This window comes from Vicia villosa, linkage group LG3, assembly GCF_029867415.1.
Source record: "Vicia villosa cultivar HV-30 ecotype Madison, WI linkage group LG3, Vvil1.0, whole genome shotgun sequence".
In the NCBI taxonomy this organism is placed as follows: Eukaryota; Viridiplantae; Streptophyta; class Magnoliopsida; order Fabales; family Fabaceae; genus Vicia; species Vicia villosa.
In genome coordinates, this window is record NC_081182.1 from 32,316,832 (window position 1) to 32,335,195 (window position 18,364).

Here is an 18,364-nt window from a genome sequence, read left to right on the forward strand (position 1 = left end):
CCATGAATGGCGTTTTCAAAGGCATCCGTAACCTTCCAAACACAGCACTTGTGGAGGCCACATACTTTAGGATGGCTTCACTCTTCTCAACAAGAGGCAGGAGATGGGGTGATGTTAGGCAAGCTGGTCAACTATTAAGCGATAGTTGCATGAAATTTATGCAACAGCAATCGGCAAAAGCGAACACTCATCAGGTGACTTCTTTCGACCGATTCAATCGCACGTTCAGTGTGCGCGAGACAATTGACCACAATGAGGGACTGCCAAGGCAACAATATAGGGTTCTTCTTGACGAAGATTGGTGCGACTGTGGAAGGTTTCAAGCTTTTCGTATGCCTTGCTCACACGTCATAGCTGCATGTGCGTATGCCCACCGCGACGCTATATCACTACTGTCTCCGATTTACAAGACTCAGACATTGCTCAGAGTTTACAGTGTTGCGTTTCCTGTGGTGGCCAAGGAGGATTACTGGCCTGAGTATGAAGGAGAGGTAGTTTGGCACAACGACGCAATGCGGCGAAAGAAAAAAGGGCGTCCCAATAGTACACGGATTAGAACCGAAATGGACGTCCGCGACAAAATGGAACGAAAATGCAGCATTTGCCGTCAGGTGGGGCACAATATCAAAAGATGCCCTAATCGTGGCTCGACAACGTCGCAAGTTTAGTATAATCTGTATTTTTTTTTTAATGCAACGTATCAGTTTCGCTTACCGCCTCTTGTAACCTTGCCTCCGTTTTTCATCAATAAATTGTGCTTTAGTGAATAACCGAAATTGCCAAGGCAAACATTATTCAGACATATTCTTCTGTTTTTCCAAAATATATTTTTCAGACCCTTTCCAGAATCGATTTATCAGATATATACCCGAACCGGTGTGCGAAAATACCGGAAACAAGTAAAATTTTTTTAAAAAAAAAGACACAACACATAGTAGCCAAATGAAATGGCGCCTATGTGTTGTTATAGGAGTGCATGCGCCAATTGGATTGGCTACTCCCATTTGCCCTAATTTTTTTAGGGTTTACGCCAAATGGATTGGCTAGTTGTGTATATATGCGCCAAATGGTCTGGCGCATTCACTTCTAGTCAGTCCCAAACCTAGACAGTTTGGTAATTTACCTGAAAACATGGTTTTTCTTGTATATTTTTTATCAAACATGGTTATTTTAATTTTTTTTTCCACAACGGTGACCTACCGTCGCCCCCTTAAGACTTTCCACTTCCGTGGTTTTGCTGAATATTTATTAAATGGCACTGTTTCACTTTCACATGTGCAAATATATTCATTAAGGTTGAGCGGCAATAAATCTGCAAAGTACGTTGTGAATCTGCAAATTCATAATGAATAGAAGCTGAATTCTGAAGGCTTCTTGGTTACTGAATCCTGAAGGCTGCAATTTGAAATATGAGAACTGTGAAAGGTTCTGTTGCAGGAGAATACTTTGGCCTATGCATTTTCTGGTTGGCACCAGCTAGTTATGGCAATTGATTGGACACAATTGGTGAAAGAAGAATGATGTGTTATTCTCACTCATGATCTTAGTTATTTGATTTGTTTATATAATATTAGTATCATGTTAGTCACATGTTATTTGTGAGAATTCTTTCAATAATGCATGATTTTGAGATGCCTCTCTCAACTTGCACTATGAATGTTTTGACTATATTATCATATAATATAATAGAATATACTTAGATACCATGTGTCAAGGAATGAAACTGAAATAATCTAAAATTATTTTATTCTTAATAATGTGGTAGTAGCATCTGATTCATATGCTCTCTATACGTGAAACACACTACAATGATGTGTTATTCATATGCTGAAAATTTTAAATAGCTAACTACAATGTCACTTTTTTTGTTGTTGTTGATTATATATGTTGTGTTAACTCTTTTTAATGTGGTAGTGAGGTTATCAATTTACAAACATAATTAGACTAGCCGGCCGTAATTTTTTCTAGAGAAAGAAGCTCAATTTCCCTTCTAATTTCTCTCAGGGGGTTCAAAAACAAACTCATGGTCTCTTGGACTCAGGTTCAAACATATTATTTTTCTCCCAGGTTGCAAAGGCCCTGAACCTGACCTTGTACTCAGGTTCAAACATATCATTTCTTTCACTTCATGATGTTGAATTATTGTTGTTGATGATTGTTGTTGTTGTTGTTGCAGGTTGTGGTTTATGAATCGGTATCGAATTGTTGACGTTACCATTGCGCGCCAAGTGTTGGTAAATTGCTTCAACCAAATTTCTTTCCTCTTTTCGGTTCTATTTGGATGTGAATTGTAATGCTGGATTTTCTGTTATTGTTTGTTGAATTTGTTGTGATTATAATTTATTTTAATATGAATATAGTCCCTAGATGAGATAAAAAAGAGTGTAACCATAACATCCAAAATTATTCTTTGCATAACATTGACAATTCTTGCAAGGTTCATTAATGCTTAGCATAATTGATTTATTGTCGAGTCACAGGCAAACGAGAGTGTTGAAATAACATAAAATTTGTGCCAGCACTCTAAAGAAAAGACATAATGGTAATAGATAGATTGGAAATGGGAGGATTGTTTCTACTCTACCATTATAGATCAAAGTTCCTTTTCATATGAGATTTGTAAATTCTAAGATTTATATAGTTTTGAAAGTTTTCTTTACTGTGAAACTTAGAAAAACTGGGTGTTATATTCTCCTGCTATCATGTTTGAAGTCGTCAGAGGACTCAGACGGGGTTTAATACATATTAGTGGTTTGATTGCACACAACATATAATGAAGGGTCAAAATGTGTCATGACTGTTATCTTTGTAGATTATCTGGTTTGAGGAGAAATTAAATTATATTTGAAGTAATTAGAATCATCACATCATTTCATAGCCATCATCTACGGTAATTCTGATTTCATAAGATAGTTACTACAAACACTGAATTCATGTCATGCAATGTCATGCCAAGCTTCAAAAGCAAGTGCTCTGTTCTCATCATACTTCAGATGAATTTTGGTGCTTCATCCCTAATATGGTTCAGGAATGTATCCCAAAGTGGAATCCCGAGCTCATAGATTACGAAAGCTTCTTACTAGAAAAATTCCATTAATGCTTCCTATAACATAAGTATTGTTTGGCTGTGCTAGTATGAAATGAGTTCCTATTTGTCTATTTCAAAATCATTTTATTACAGGTACACCTTACCTTGCCGCCGTTGTTAAAACTATATTCTACTGCCGTTGAAGATAGAGATAAAAACTTAACAGTTGTTTTTGATATGTTGGCAACGTTTATTGGTACTCTATGGAAATATTTTTTACTTTTTCTTGGTTGCTCTTGATCTTCGTCGTCAAAGTCCTCGTTCAGTTCAAAACATTATGGCATGGTTAATAAGGTTGCCGAGAGCATGTTCAAGCCTCTTTTTGTAAATAGTATTGAATGGGCAGAATCTGTAGTGGATGAAACTGCATCGGCGGGAAGCATAGATAGGGCCATATATTTTTATGGCATGGTAAATAAGCTTGCTGAGAACCATCGGTAAGTCACTTCCTAATTTCTCTATATTCCTTAGATAATTAATAGTTGTAATAAGAGCTTTACGGGTTTACGAAAGCTAAAGGACACTTTGTCCATGTATCTCTAGATTTTTTTTATAAGTTTCATTATTGGCAGAAGATTTTATAAATTAGTGTATTCAAGTGAACTACATAATCATGTCAACTATTGTTGTAGTTACATTACGAGATAGATGCAATTTTTTTATAGTATTATATTGAAAATTTTAACATGAGTATATAATAAGTTATGACTTGTTTTTATTTGAAATAATTATTAAATGAAATCCGTTTCTTATTTCTAGGTCATTGTTTGTTCCTTACTTCAAATACCTACTTGGTAGTTGTGTTCATCATCTTGGCGACGACGGAGACTCTAATGTGTCTAGTCTGGGCCTGAGAATTATTAAACATTTTGTAGATAACTTGGAAGAAGAATATTTAGTATTATTAGCGGAAACAATCCTCTGCCTTTGTGAACTTCTCGAGGATGTGGAGCTTTGAGTTAAATCTCTTGCTCAAGAAATTCAACAAGAAATGAAGTCTATGAGTGGGGAAAGCATTCGACAATACTTATGATCTTAGATTAGGAAGGTAGTTTTCATTGTATCGTGATGTGATGAGTGTGAGCTAGAAATGTGTAATCAAATATATGGAAATCGTATTGTAGTTCAATGTACATTATGTCTATTTTAAAGGAAGGTTCCATTATTTTATTCTGATAAAAGTTAAGTTCAATTATTTTTTTCACATTATAATGCTTATTTGATATTAGGAGAATAAAATAATAATAATTTAAAGAAAGTTTTAATATTTAAAAAATAATACAATTAATAAAAAAAAATGAGATGATAATAATTTAAATAAGAAAATAGAATATTGTAAATCAAAATTACGACAGTTTGAACTGCCAGGATTTCAAACTCACGACGGTATGAAATTGTCGCAACAAAAATTTGAAAAGATAATTCAAAAAATCAAAGGAATATTCACGACGGTTTTTAACCGTCGCCATTTCTAGTTTAAGTCAGTTCCAAGCCCGTCGTGAACTAGCGCGACGGTTGGCATGACGGTTTTGGCAACCGTCGCGAAACAGGTTGGGGACACACGATTCTGCGACGGTACTACAACCGTCGTAGATTATAAATTGCGGCAGTTTTAACTGTCGTAATCCGTCAAAATAACCGTCGCAATATGCCAATTTTCTTGTAGTGTATATATATATATATATTATTGAAAAAGAATGGAGCATTAATATATAGAACTCCTTTGAAAGTATACACAATTAAACATGCATGGTTTGGTGGTAAGCTGGCAGCGCTGTTGCCCTTGTGACCTGCGTTCGAATTCCAGGTTTTGCAACTTATTAATTTGCAATTTTTCCAAGCTTTCCAAAGACAACCATGTCATGCGCCCAGTCAGCCAAATATGGAATATGACGCCCAATCAGCCAAACATGGAATAGGGGGTGTCTGAAAACAGAATCTTTTTTCTAAGGGGCGAAGACTAAATTTTTTTTAATAGGGGGAAAATCAAAACACGCTACTATTGCAGGGGGTGAAATCTATTTAACCCTAGTTTTAACATCCCAAACAATATGAACTATGTTCCACGAGTCTCCTCCGAAAATGATCCCATTCCTTCTTAACCAAATTGACCAACACGTAGCCAACCAAACCACTCCCTCCTTTCATTTTCTAACCTTAGAACCTTTACAAAACAAGAAACATTTGATAAAACTTTCCTTAAAACCCGTCGCCTTATAATCCAACAAACCGATGCACTCGGTAATTTCCCTCCATATCAAATTCACGTTGTAACAGCACAACAAAGAATGAAGCGTCGTTTCAACGTTGCAAGAACAAAACACACACGAAATACTAGAAGAAGAAATGATACCTCTATGAGCTAATAAGTCTTTCGTAGGGAGTTTATTGAAGAAACACCGCCATCCAAAAATCTTCACCTTAATTGGAACATGCATCAAAGACTCCGGAATGCTGAAGTCTCCCCAATTCCAGCTTTCATTGCTTCATATGACGAGAAGCATGTTGAAGGAGAATAGGCTTCCTAACATCTTGTGGAGAGAAGTTATGGTCACGTCAGCGTATTTGCTCAACAAGTGTCAAACGAAGAAGATGAAGGAAATTTTTCCTTTAGAGAAGTGGACTGGAGATAAGCAAAGTGTTAGCCATCTGAAGGTGTTTGGTTCTGTATGTTACAAACACATTCCAGAAGCTAGAAGACAGAAGCTGAATGATAGAAGTAAAGTAATGATTCTGGTGGGGTATCACAGTGCAGGTGCTTACAAGGTTTATTGTCCATAAACTAATAAAGTTGAAGTCAGCAGAGATGTCATTGTAAAAGAGTCAGAAGCATGGGATTGGAGCAAGTCTCAATTCATTTGTGAAGATAAGTCAGAACTTGAAAGTTCTGAAAAGGAGTCATAGTCAGAAGATGATTCTGAAGATTCTGAAGATGAGACAAATGGTGAATCTGATTCTGATCCAGATTTGAATATGGTGGTAATCATGACTCTGCAGGTGGACCCTTTAAAGGATGAGCTTCTGAAGGTAGTCCAGCCTCTGACCTCGATCATGACTATGAAGTTGGAACTTTTTAAGAAAGAACTTCTGAAGGCGATCCAATTTATAAAGGTGGTCAAGCATTTGATATTGTTCAAAGGCCACAAAGAATTAGACGAGTACCCAGAAGGTTTGCAGAGTTTGATATGTTACAGGAAACTGAAGTAGACTCTGGACTCTGAAGGAGAAGTTGTTCTGTGTGCTATGTTATTAGATTCTGAACCCGTGGGTATTGAAGAGGCTCTCAAGAAGAAATTATGGCTAAATGCCATGAAAGAAGAACTTGAGGCTATAGAAAGAAATAAGACTTGGGAGTTGATTAAGCTTCCAAAGGAGAAGAAAGCCATCATCGTCATATGAGTTTTCAAGATAAAGATTAAGCTAGATGGATCATTTGGCAAACACAAGGTAAGGCTGGTGGCTAGAGGTTTTCTTTAGAAACCTGGGGCTATATTAATTTTAGATGTTTGCGTCTATAGCTAGACATGAAACAATCAGACTGGTGATTGCTTTAGCTGCAAATAGGAATTGGCCTCTGATGCATATAGATGTGAAGCATGCATTTCTGAACGGTCCGTTACAATAAGATGTATATGTGCTACAACCTCCTGGATTTATGAAAAAGAATCAGGAAGGGATGATATACAAGTTACATAAAGCCTTGTATGGATTAAAGCAAGCGCCCAGAGCTTGGAACTTGAAGATTGATTCATTTTTCAAGAAGAAGGGGTTTCAGAAATGTGAGATGGAATATGGAATTTATGTACAGCATTCTGAAAGCAATATGATTTTGGTGTATCTCTATGTTGATGACATATTGCTAACAGGTAGCTATTCTGAAGAGGTAGTCAAGTTCAAGAAGATTCTGATGAATGTGTTTGAAATGACTGACCTAGGAAAGCTGGTATACTTTTTAGGGATGGAGGTATTGTACTCTGAGAAGTGTATAATTTTGCATTAAATGAAGTTTGAACTTGATCTTTTGAAGAGACTTAAGCTGCAGAATTGTAAGGCTGCTATCACTCCATAAGAAACCAATCATAAATTGGATTATCACTCTGATGGTGAGGATGTGGTTGCTACAACCTTCAAACAGTTGGTTGATTCTCTAAGGTATTTGTGTAATACCTGACCTGATATTTACTCTACAGTTGGAATGATTAGTAGGTTCATGAGTAAACCTAAGTGGTCCCATTATCAACCTGCTGTCAGGATTATGAGGTATATCAAGGGAACTTTGAAGTTTGGAGTATTATTCCCTTATGGAAGAAAGACAGATTCATATTTGATGAGTTACGCTGATTCTTATTGGTGTGGAGATAGAATTGATAGAAGAAGTACTTCTTGATACTTGTTTAAGTTTTTGGGAGGTCCTATTTCGAGGGTGGTAGTGGAAACAATGCCTCTATTACCGCCACCGTCAATGCTCAGAATAGTCACTAAGTTTCCATAACTAGGAGGCAGAATTTGTTGAAGAACTGATGATTGTGTTCTCTCCATGTTATCCGTGGATCTGGACACAAACCCTAAGCTCCACCACGTAAAAATAGCTAGTGAATGTTAGACTGCTAAAGTTGTATTTATTAAAGATAAGAGGGATGGAATCGGTGGATATGGACACCAACCCTAGGCTCACCCAATAATGCCAAAAACCGTAAAATGTCTTTGAATTTTTAATTTGACGATTGAAAAGTCAAAATAAATGAATAACTAGATTAAGACCCTTAAAAATTAATTTTTATTTGCTTTTATTGAATTTTAATTATGTTAACAATTATTTTTTTCAATAAATATGATCGATAAATTTATATCATTAATGTTTTTTTATAAATTGTAATTGAGACTATGATATCGAATAATGCAAATAAAAAGTAGATTTTACTTGAGAGAAAACATATATGTTTGGAAGTTTAAAAATACATCTAGATTGTTTTCAAAAAAAAAAAACATCTAGATTATAATTTTGAAAAATCAAATAATTCAAAAAGATATCATTTGTGGTTTTTTTTTTAAAATTTTGATTTGCATGCCTTTTTGGTACTTTATTTATTTATTCATTTTAACTTAACTTGTTAATGATATGTATTTACTTTTATTCTTGAATTAATTTTAAATTTTATTTGTAATTATTTTCAAATAAATTTTTAAAACCTTTTTAGATTTATGTCTATTAGTGTGACAAAATTGAATTACGGTGGAGGTAATGTTTTTCAAAATAGAATATATTTCATAAGAGTATTAATGCAGGAGGATATAGTTTCATAAATTCACATTTGAACAACTATGGACTACACTTGGAGTTATTGAAATATGCATCAAGGAGGAGTGTTGAAATTGATGCACATTTCTAGAACATTCAATCAAAAATAAATGACAATGTTTAGAGAAAAACTAGAATAGTCTAAAGTTCCTACGTGTTTCTTGATTGTTTCAATAATTCTTAGATTAACTTATAGCCTAGAAAGTTCTATGTCAATGTAATGTAGAAAAGACAAACAAAAGTCTAGATAATTCTATTCTAGAAACATCCTTAAGCAACCAGAGCCAGATCTAACTCAGTGCTTGAATCTTTGCACAAACGACCCCGCGAAACTCTATACTCTCCTCCATGATGCAGATTGAATGAACTCGGAAAATGATCAGTTAGAACTTCCCTTGATGCACTCCTTTGGATTTTCAAACCAGTAATTGAGGTCGTAACTGAAATCGGCCACCTTACTATGGATCCACTTTCAAAATAGAAATTGAATATCTTCAAAGATAGCTGGATTTTCTTATCCAACATTCATGAAATCTTCTCATTTCGATTCCTCCACAGTGTCCAAACACACGTGAACCAGATGACGGTGAACTTCTCAATGATCTCTCAACCGCTAATTAAACCACGAAATTGAAACAAATTCTGCAAAACATTATTGTGAAAGACAGAAGATAAATTTAGTCATCTTAGGATTTCACTCCATATCAAAGAGGCTATCATACATTTGAAGAAAATGTGAGCCACATTTTCTTTCTTTCCGCATCTAAACGAGCATGAATTTTGAGATGCAACTAAGATGCCTCTTTTGATTTGATTATCCATAGTCGGAATTTTATTCTGCAAAAGTCTCCAAACAAATGTCGACACCTTTAGAGGAGCAAGTTTACTCCAAGCAATTGCACAAGCCTTATCCTCATTGTTACCTAAAGCCATACTATTCAAGATTGAAAAGTATGCATCTTTGACCGAATAATCGTTATTGGACCATCTCCACCTATCCTTGACATTTTCCTTCAAATTGATTTTCCCCAACCTATCTCTAATGCATTTTTCTAGCTCAATGTAATCATCCTCTAAAGGATTTGTCCAACTGATGATCCACTCTGAATCACCTCTATCAATCTTAATAAATTTGCTTACCGAAGTATCTTTTTTTACAGCTAACACATATAAGTTTGGGTATATATCTTTCATCCTCCTTCTCTTTTCCTTGTGTAACATGATGGATGTTGGTGATGATGGATGGAACATCACAGAGCATAAGTGGAGTTTGATGATGATGCAAAGATTTAATCATGAGGTAATAGTGAAGCATGAATAGGAGATTTATAGATTAGAAAATTTGTCGGTGTAATAAATTGCATTGCTTGGGCATGATGATGATATGTTTAGATGAGTTAGTGAACTGATCTTATGCAAGTTATGGGACTGGTGTAACAGGTTTTGTCATGAATATTGGCATGACATAGATTGGTTTTGATTATGAATAAATGACCAAGCCAAGAGTACTCAAATGGTGTTTGGAAACATGAGTCAATCGACCTCAATTATGTAATCCATGTATTTAGTTTCCTTGTAACTTAAGGCTTTGGATGACTTAGAATCTTATAATGTAAACTTTGTAATTTACTTAGCTTTCCATGGAAGTGGGCTTGTAAACCTCTTGGAAATCATAGAAAATGATTCAAAGACAAAGTACATTTGTACCTTTACAAACTCTAGTCAAAAGCTTTGTAAGTTATGCACAAATCTTAATGGTAATGAAATGGATTACTAGAATGCAAGTTTGATTTAAACATGCAAATTTCCTTATGGCCAATGATTAGAAAACAAAGTATTTAATGATGAGATTGTTGATAATTCCTCTTTTTGAGTGGTTTTGAAAGGATTTGAAGAGTGGATAGACAACTTCAAAAGATCAAATTGATGTATTCTTCTTTGTAATTTTCACTTCTTTAATGTGATTGTTGAAAGTATTTTTGGGTAAATATTTTCTGTAATATATCGTATCCACAGGGATTGGTTTAATATCACTGCCGTTCTATAGTTGATTATTTTGAGTGAGAAAAGTTAATTGGATTTGTTTTATGATTCTAATACTATCAAATGTAAACAATAATTTAAATGCAAATGATGAACGTTTGTTAACGATTAAGGAAATATGTTGAGCTTTAGGGTTCATCAACCTATTCCTATACAATTTATCAATTAATTCACAATTGAACAATCTTTTGAATTACTATCTTCACTTATCCTCAAATATGATTCCATGTCTGCAAATCAAATTAGATAGACTTTTACCGGTATGAGATTCGATCTCTCCAAATATCAATATCGATAATAGTAATAAGGAACGATAATTATGAAAACTCAATCACAATTCCATCTCTGCAAATTGGGATTGAATCAATATAGCAACCTAGGGCAAAAGTTAAATCCTTTCTTTCGATCAAAGATTCAACAATGGTGTAAAGTAAAAACAAGGTTTCTTATTGATAATAAATTCAAACAATTGTTCATAGGAAAGAATCAATGATATTGTATATTCATAGGTTAATTACTACCTTAAACTCAACAAGAGGAATTTAGCTCTCCATAGACATGAAGAACACACAAGAATTAATAGAGAGATTCATCTTCATCAACGGAATATCTTCGATTGGTAAAGATTTGGCCTTCAATTTTTGTTCTTGGCTGCAAACTCAGAATGCTCTCCTAATTTCGCTCACAAAAAAGTTCTCCTTACTTGGAAGCTAGGGCTTCTATTTATAAGTTTTGGGCCTTGTAACGCAGCCACCGCGCCTCGGCACGCATTGGCGCGGCGCGAACCCAAACAGAGAGTTTGGCGCGTCTCGCCCCTTTATTGGCGCGGCTCGCCCTTTAATTCTTCCTCCTTCTTTGTGATTCTTCCTCTCTGGAGCTTTACGCCAGCGTGTTTCCTAGTCTTTGCCTCTTAGCTTCAATATCTGCACAATTAACACCCAAAGTGATTCAATTTGTTCTAAAATTAGCTTCGAACCTTGAAAGTTCAATTCTAACTATAAAATCCGTAAAATGCACAAGATCTATTCACTTTTAGCTCAAAAGGTAGTTAATCTAACACATTAAATTACCATTAATTCACTCCTAACAGTGATGACCTGTGATCTAAATAGTATCTTAGAAATGACAATTCCCTCCACTTCAATTTAAATTCAAACCTCCTTTTTTGGATGAAACTCTCCAACACTTGAACTTTAAACATCATCAATGTAATATGTCCAAAATTCCATGTAGCATTGCAACAAGAATCAACTCATTAGAAGGTTGACACAAATTGATCATCTTTGCGAATCTTCTTCCAAGGCTTCCTTCTTTGTCAAATGAAAACTACAAATCCATGTATCCCACATCATAAGTAACAAGAGAGCAAAAATCCTAAAGAATCATCTGATCATCAATGACAAGACCCTTAACCAAAAGATAATTGATAGCTCAGCTTGATTTGCATGTTGAAAATGTGAATGAATGATCCCTTAAGTGAAACACTATAAGATAGATGAAAATAAGATTGGGGAGAAAAATTTTTGGGGTATGACATCATGCTTGATGAATGTGATAGTAGATCTGTTGGAGGATGAGGTTGAAACTTCTAGAAAAGGAGATATGAATCTTTGGTGGATAGGCAGTAGTTTTTTTGTCAAATTAGAGAGAATTAAAAGTCGATTCCTACAGGATGCGCCACTATTTGATTAGGGCCTAGAAATGAAAAGGTGAGGTAGTGAAGTTGTATCTTGATGTCATGGATTTGTAATTCTAATGCAGTGGAGAGGGGGCTGACTTACAAGGTTAATACTGCAACGTCCAAGTCAGTGAGAGAAATTAGAATTAATGTGTACGTGAAAATGTATTTGAATATCTGAAAATGAGAGGTTGAAAGTGCTCGCATGTGAAGTGGTGTGTTTTGCGTACATTTTTCAAATTGGATCGAGTGGTGACTGATGTGTTAGAGGGTGGAATTACTTATTTTTGGTTAGAACGAATGTGTACCTACTTTGCATGCCTTTCAATTTGAGGTTTGTTCTTGTGCCTTTCTCTATTAGATTGAAGAACTGCCCATAACACATATGTAAGAAGGAAAATTTTCATCTAGGTCTCTCATGTCTCTCTATATGGTTTGTTAAGTTCCCAATTGAGGATTGCTATGCTTACACCAAAAATGTTACACCATGTATTTACACCCTATAAAATACAACATTGCCATGTATTTCTTTATATAAAAACAAATAAAAAATAATGATAAAAAATTTTAGAAAATCAAAACCGTATAAGAATATGGTGTAGGTGTTAGTTTTAGTGTAAAAATAACATTTCTCTTCCCAATTAGCTCATTTTTTATGTAAGGATTATAGTGATTTTAGATCAAATGGTGAGAATCACCAATATAAATATTACTCCTAATATTTATATATAAATAAATATTAAATATATCATATCCATGATATGTGAGATATGATTATCAGTCTTTTTTTACCGATTGAATTGTCTTATCGTAAGACTTGATTACATATATTTTTATTATGACATCTTTAATGTCTCACATATAAATCATAGTTAATATTATAAGCACTTTTATTATTTTTAAAACTAAAAAATTAATTCAAAATTTTATTATAATAAATGACCTTATACGTGATAATGTGTGTGGCCCTTCATAATGTCCATAAACTTAGGCATTATCTGCATAACATTGCATATTTACTTATTCAGACAAATATTTCATGGCCACGATATTAATTTGAATTATAAACAGAAAACATAAATAATTAAGACAACCTTACTCTCTGACCTCTTCTCTCGCCATGCATCTCTCAAGCTTTGAAATCTGAAACTAATAGCCTTTCAATATTCTTTGGATATCTATTCTATTTTTCTTTATGGAGATCTTAGATGGAAACCAAAGTAAGCTCCAGTTATCTTTTCTTCTTATTACTATTGTTATTATTGCATGCACTTTGTTAACTGTTTGTATTCTCTTTAACTTGAGACTGACATTGTTAATTCATGTGATAGTTACGGGAACAACCAGTACTAGATATAAAATCTACAAAGAAATTTCCATTAACATTGAGGTTGATAGTTTTAGCTATCGCAGTGGTTTGTGGAATATATATTTGCTCAATTTGCTTAGAGCTAAAAGGTATACGCACAACTTCCCAGTTATTAGGTATTAGTGTCTTCAAGCAACCATGTCCTCTTCCTTCCAACGTCCAAGATTGGGAACTTCCATATTTGCATTATCCACAACCCAAAACCTATAGCAGGTATATTTATAGTGTTGATTATATCGTTAATAATGAATTTGCAGAGAGGAGTGTAGCTTCTTGTCTGTTTGTCTGCTATTTTTATATGATCTTTATTATATATATTATGGTTGATGAATTTGCAGAGAGGAGTGTAGTTGCAATCCGGTTCGATATTTTTGCATTATATCAATGCAAAGATCTGGGAGTGGATGGTTCGAGACGTTTTTGAACAGTCATATTAACATAAGCTCCAATGGAGAAATATTTTCAGTTAGCAAAAGAAGAGAAAATGTTTCTTTAATTTTGAAGACGATAGATGAAGTGTATAATCTTGATTGGTTTACCAGTGCCTCCAAGAATGAGTGTTCTGCTGCTGTTGGCTTCAAGTGGATGCTTAATCAGGTAGTAACCATATATATTAAGGGTTTGTTATTGGATGTTTTTTCACAACTATCAACTGAGCTGGTGTAACGGAAAAAAGATATACACATTATGAAATCACATCTCTAAATCATATTTTTCAATGTAGGGTTTGATGGAGCATCATAAAGAAATAGTGGAATATTTGGAGCAGAAACAAGTTTCTACAATATTCTTGTTTAGAAGAAATTTGCTACGTAGAATGGTTTCTGTGTTGGCCAATACATATGATAAAGATTTCAAGCTACTAAATGGAACACACCAGTCTCACGTGCATTCTACAATGGAGGTTTCTAAATTCTTCCCTCTTTATATGTCTTGTTATTATCTCCATTGTCAAAACTGATTTGGTTATGCTTTTGCAGGCTTCGATACTTGCGAAGTACAAACCACAAATCAATTGCACGTTATTGATTCCAGAGCTTAAGCAAACCGAGGAGACGATCAGAAAAGCGATTGCATATTTTAAGAACATTCGTCACGTTGTTCTTTACTACGAGGATCTTGTCAACAATCGCAATGTAAGACTAAGTGTATGTTTGAATTGACAGTAACATTGAGAAAATTACTATAAAGTAAGTTTGTTTTTGAATATTTGATGATACAGAAATTGAAGGATGTTCAAGAATTTCTTAAGGTGCCATGCAGAGAACTAGAGAGTCGTCAAGTGAAGATACATACTGCACCATTATCGTTGCAAATTGAAAACTGGGATGAAGTTCAGAAAAAGCTGAAAGGGACCAAGTACGGGAGTTTTCTTTATAAAGACTAATCAAATGTAGGAGATTTTGTCATAAGATCAATAGATAAAAATCTAATGCTCCTTGATTCTTGAATATTGTTTGTACATATGAAGAATTTTATCTTGTCGTTAGGCATAATATTATTAATTCCAAGCATTTTCTATTGCAAAATCATCTGCAAATATTGGAGGTAGCCTCTAGATAATTTGGGTTGAAGCATAATGTATTAGTTAATATTTTCAAAATTTTGAAGATTCATTTTTGAAGAAGCATAATGGTTTCATAACTTTTCCCATCAAAAAAAAACTATAAAAGGGAATCTTTGGCATTATTAGAAAAAGGGAATCTTTTTCATAAATCCTAAAAGAAGATAAAAAAAATAGAGAAACAAATTTTAAAAAGAAATTTTAAAAATCAACTTTTAATCTAAAAAAACATAGTGTATTTTTCTGAATTTTCTAAAATCTCTCAAATGTTAAAGTGTGTTAATAATGATTAACATAAAGAAATATAGGAGAAAGGCCATTTGATTTAGAATTTCAATAGAATGAACAAAAAATTTTAGAGTAATGATTACACCAGAGTATAAATACTATATGTTAGAAAAGATTAAATTATCCTTATAAAGATACAATAAAATAATAATAATAATAATAATAATAATAATAATAATAATATAATAATAATAATAACTAAAATAATAATAATATAATAATAATAATATTAATAACTATAATAATAATAGTAATAATAATATCATCTAACATCTCCCCTCAAACTCACGATGCTTTAGCAAAGAACATCGAAAGTTTGTCAATCAAAAAACAAAAGTGATGATGGAATGTGTCTTCATAAACAAGTCAGCAATATGTAAAACAAATGAGACAAATAGTAGAGTAATTATCACATACTAAAGATGGTGATGAGTGAAGTGACAATTAATCTCAATGTGTTTGATACGTTCATGAAAAACTAAGTTAGGGGTAATTTGAGTGGCACTCATGTTATCAATGCACCATGGTCAACATCTTGTAGTTTAAGCAACACATGAACCTAATTGCTCGACGGAGATATAGATGAATCTACACCCATATTCTCTTGCTCATAAGCCATGGTCTACATCTTGTAGTTTAAGTAACACATGAATCTCTTGACTGATGAAGGATAGTTCCTCAATGAAATATCAATGCACCATGTGATAGATCTTGCCAAAACCTCATCTCAATAGATATACACAACATAAGAGTAGATGTCTTAATTTAAATACCACAAAAGATATCCTTACTTCCCAAATTTAGGACTTGTGAAACAATTATCTCTAGGAACCCCTTAGATGAGAATCAAGTCCACAATGCTGAAGGAAATATGCTCATGATAGTGATGGAGCCAAACCCTAATTCAGTTGACCTCAGTTGAAGAATAATTGTCAACCTCATGCATAGGGAAATAAACCCTAATTCCTAACCATCAAAAACCTTTGATGGATAATAGCTTTGTATGATGATGAGAAAGAAGTCCACAGTGACCATAAGTCAAAACCATAATCCCATTGATCCATGCTCAAAGAGAATTCCATTTGAACCAAGCTTGCTTGATGTGGTAGCTCCACACCATAGGAAACCCTAGTTTATTCCATGATCCTTGATTCCATGCTTCAGATGTTTATTTAATGAATGAATGCAAAAATATGCAAATGACCTAATAGAGGTATGCAAATGAAATGAGAAGTCTAAGCCATATGGGTTGAGAAGGATAGGACAAATTTGGGGTATGACAGGCATACATCAATAAACGGGTATCTATGAGGAGTTTCAAGCGTTTCGGGATGACTTCATCCTTCAAAGTAACGCTCCCGAAATAACCCAAATCTTTGACAAAGCTCATCAACTACGTCTTCAGATACATCTCTTCTTGCGAAAAGGTCTTCCCTTTTGTATACATAAAACCCATTTCCTATCAGGAAATGAACCTTGTTCCAATACTTGGGGAATAACTCGACACATTTACCCCTCACTCCTTCTTTGACGGAACAGACCACTGCATGAGCCTCTAGACGGAAAAGGGTAACCCGGAAGAATATATTTTCAAATGGCCTCAACTTTTCAGAAAAATCCCCAAAGCCATGAATGGTCACCACCGGGGAAATTAAGCCTCAATCCCGAGCCTGAGTGATAGGGCCACAATGAACTCTGAATAAATGAAAGAAAAGGGTCAGAGAAGGCTTCCCTTTCAAGTATTCACACCAATAATATAATACTTTCACATATACCCAACTCGCAAGATGAAGTTGCGACTGAGCCATTATCAAATTCTTAAGAACTTCCATCTCAAATACATTGAAGGTATTCAAAACCCTATGATTGAGAAAATACATTCATAAAAAGGATGGCGCAATCACCATACTCGTTGTATATTCTATCATTTTCACCAAGAGTCAAAACGCCTCAAATTGTTGAAAATGGCCAACCCTCAAACTTTTCTAGAATGCTCCCACGAACATCTCTTGGTTTGGATAAATTGCCTTGATAACCGCCTCATTGAAAGAGATGGGGTACTCTCTCAATGACTTGGAGTGTCCTTGACGAACATTGAGCAAATTAGTTGGGACACCTTTTGGTGCTTAATCGCTGAAAATTAGTGGACCGGTTTTATGAAACGGTCTTAGTAACTAGTTACTAAGAGCCCCTGGTGGCTCGTGAACTACCTCAGGGTCGCCTCTTTGAAAGTGTTGTTCAAGAGCTTTCATTTTAAAGAATGAAACACATCAATAATTTCCATCTGAGTTTTGACGGAAGTGGCATGTTCCTAGGAGTCTCTCTTCCATTGAATTTCACCATTGATGAAGGTTAACATTTCTATAGAACTGAAGTGCTCTAAATCTCATCTGAGAGAGGGTAGAGGTGTAGGACCTCGTCTTCAATTTGAAAGTATTCATGGTGTCGCTCTTGGAGGGTTAGGAAATTCTCTTCCAAAGTTTGATTTGAACGGTGTAGCTCTTCCATTATAACATGCATCTTTGCTAAGGTTTCCTAGTCGTTATGGTTTATACTATTAAGCCTGGTGGCGCTCCGTTGTGTCACCATGTTGAAGAAGGTGGTTGATGCGATTGAAAGTTGGATTTGTATGTTAGTTTTGTGGAGGCACCACCGTGTGCCCAATTGTACTTGTGAAATACAATAATTGGGAAAAGCCTGCTTGTGTGTGCGGCTGAAAAATGCACTACTAGGTTTGTCAAAATTAGTGAATGAATCTCTAAGCCTTAAGGTTGACATATTTATTGATAACTTCTTAGACTAGATAATAAAGAGAAAAACAATTCCCCCTAACTTTCTAACGAGCATGTAAGAGTAGGGGAAGTTTGGTTCTTAAAAAAAATTGAATGTACAATTTCTTATTTGACTGCCATGACCTAATCTGATTTCTCCTGAACGTCTCATAGGCGTCACATGTGCTAAAACAGATGGAACATAAGATGATTCAAGCTAAACAATCTAGACCTAATCGAACAACCGAAACTCGCCCATTCGAT

General features: G+C 34.5%; 2 protein-coding genes and 1 long non-coding RNA gene across 5 annotated transcripts; all 3 read left to right on the top strand.

The window, feature by feature from the left end:
- The first annotated feature begins 1,190 nt into the window (after window positions 1-1,190).
- On the top strand, window positions 1,191-4,381 carry LOC131660881 (uncharacterized). 3 transcript variants are annotated; one of them, XR_009301056.1, is made up of 4 exons: window positions 1,191-2,101; window positions 2,177-2,234; window positions 3,182-3,525; window positions 3,848-4,369. It is a non-coding gene; the product is annotated as an uncharacterized LOC131660881 (long non-coding RNA). The 3 variants fall into 3 exon arrangements; XR_009301055.1 differs by having other exon boundaries at window positions 2,177-3,525; window positions 3,848-4,381; XR_009301054.1 differs by having other exon boundaries at window positions 1,191-2,234; window positions 3,848-4,368.
- A 1,158-nt stretch (window positions 4,382-5,539) lies between these two features.
- On the top strand, window positions 5,540-7,475 carry LOC131657826 (uncharacterized). The gene is made up of 7 exons (XM_058927184.1): window positions 5,540-5,854; window positions 6,086-6,257; window positions 6,342-6,478; window positions 6,591-6,699; window positions 6,955-7,031; window positions 7,116-7,134; window positions 7,279-7,475. The coding sequence occupies exons 1-7, from the start codon at window positions 5,540-5,542 to the stop codon at window positions 7,473-7,475; spliced, it is 1,026 nt and encodes a 341-aa protein (XP_058783167.1).
- Window positions 7,476-9,609: 2,134 nt separating this feature from the next.
- Window positions 9,610-14,864, top strand: LOC131657827 (uncharacterized). Its single transcript, XM_058927185.1, has 6 exons — window positions 9,610-9,687; window positions 13,440-13,690; window positions 13,816-14,074; window positions 14,202-14,381; window positions 14,458-14,613; window positions 14,700-14,864. Exons 1-6 carry the CDS (start codon window positions 9,610-9,612, stop codon window positions 14,862-14,864), a joined length of 1,089 nt encoding a protein of 362 aa, XP_058783168.1.
- Window positions 14,865-18,364: the final 3,500 nt, after the last annotated feature.

What these genes read in the sequence shown, in the direction of transcription:
- LOC131657826 (XM_058927184.1), top strand. Translation starts at nt 5,540, where the DNA reads ATGCTGAAGTCTCCCCAATTCCAGCTTTCATTGCTTCATATGACGAGA. An exon ending in ACAGTGCAGGTGCTTACAAG is followed by an intron (nt 5,855 to 6,085) that starts GTTTATTGTCCA and finishes ATGACTCTGCAG; the next exon opens with GTGGACCCTTTAAAGGATGA. An exon ending in ATTAGACGAGTACCCAGAAG is followed by an intron (nt 6,258 to 6,341) that starts GTTTGCAGAGTT and finishes CTATGTTATTAG; the next exon opens with ATTCTGAACCCGTGGGTATT.
- LOC131657827 (XM_058927185.1), top strand. Translation starts at nt 9,610, where the DNA reads ATGGATGTTGGTGATGATGGATGGAACATCACAGAGCATAAGTGGAGT. An exon ending in TGCAAAGATTTAATCATGAG is followed by an intron (nt 9,688 to 13,439) that starts GTAATAGTGAAG and finishes TTCATGTGATAG; the next exon opens with TTACGGGAACAACCAGTACT. An exon ending in ACGTGCATTCTACAATGGAG is followed by an intron (nt 14,382 to 14,457) that starts GTTTCTAAATTC and finishes ATGCTTTTGCAG; the next exon opens with GCTTCGATACTTGCGAAGTA.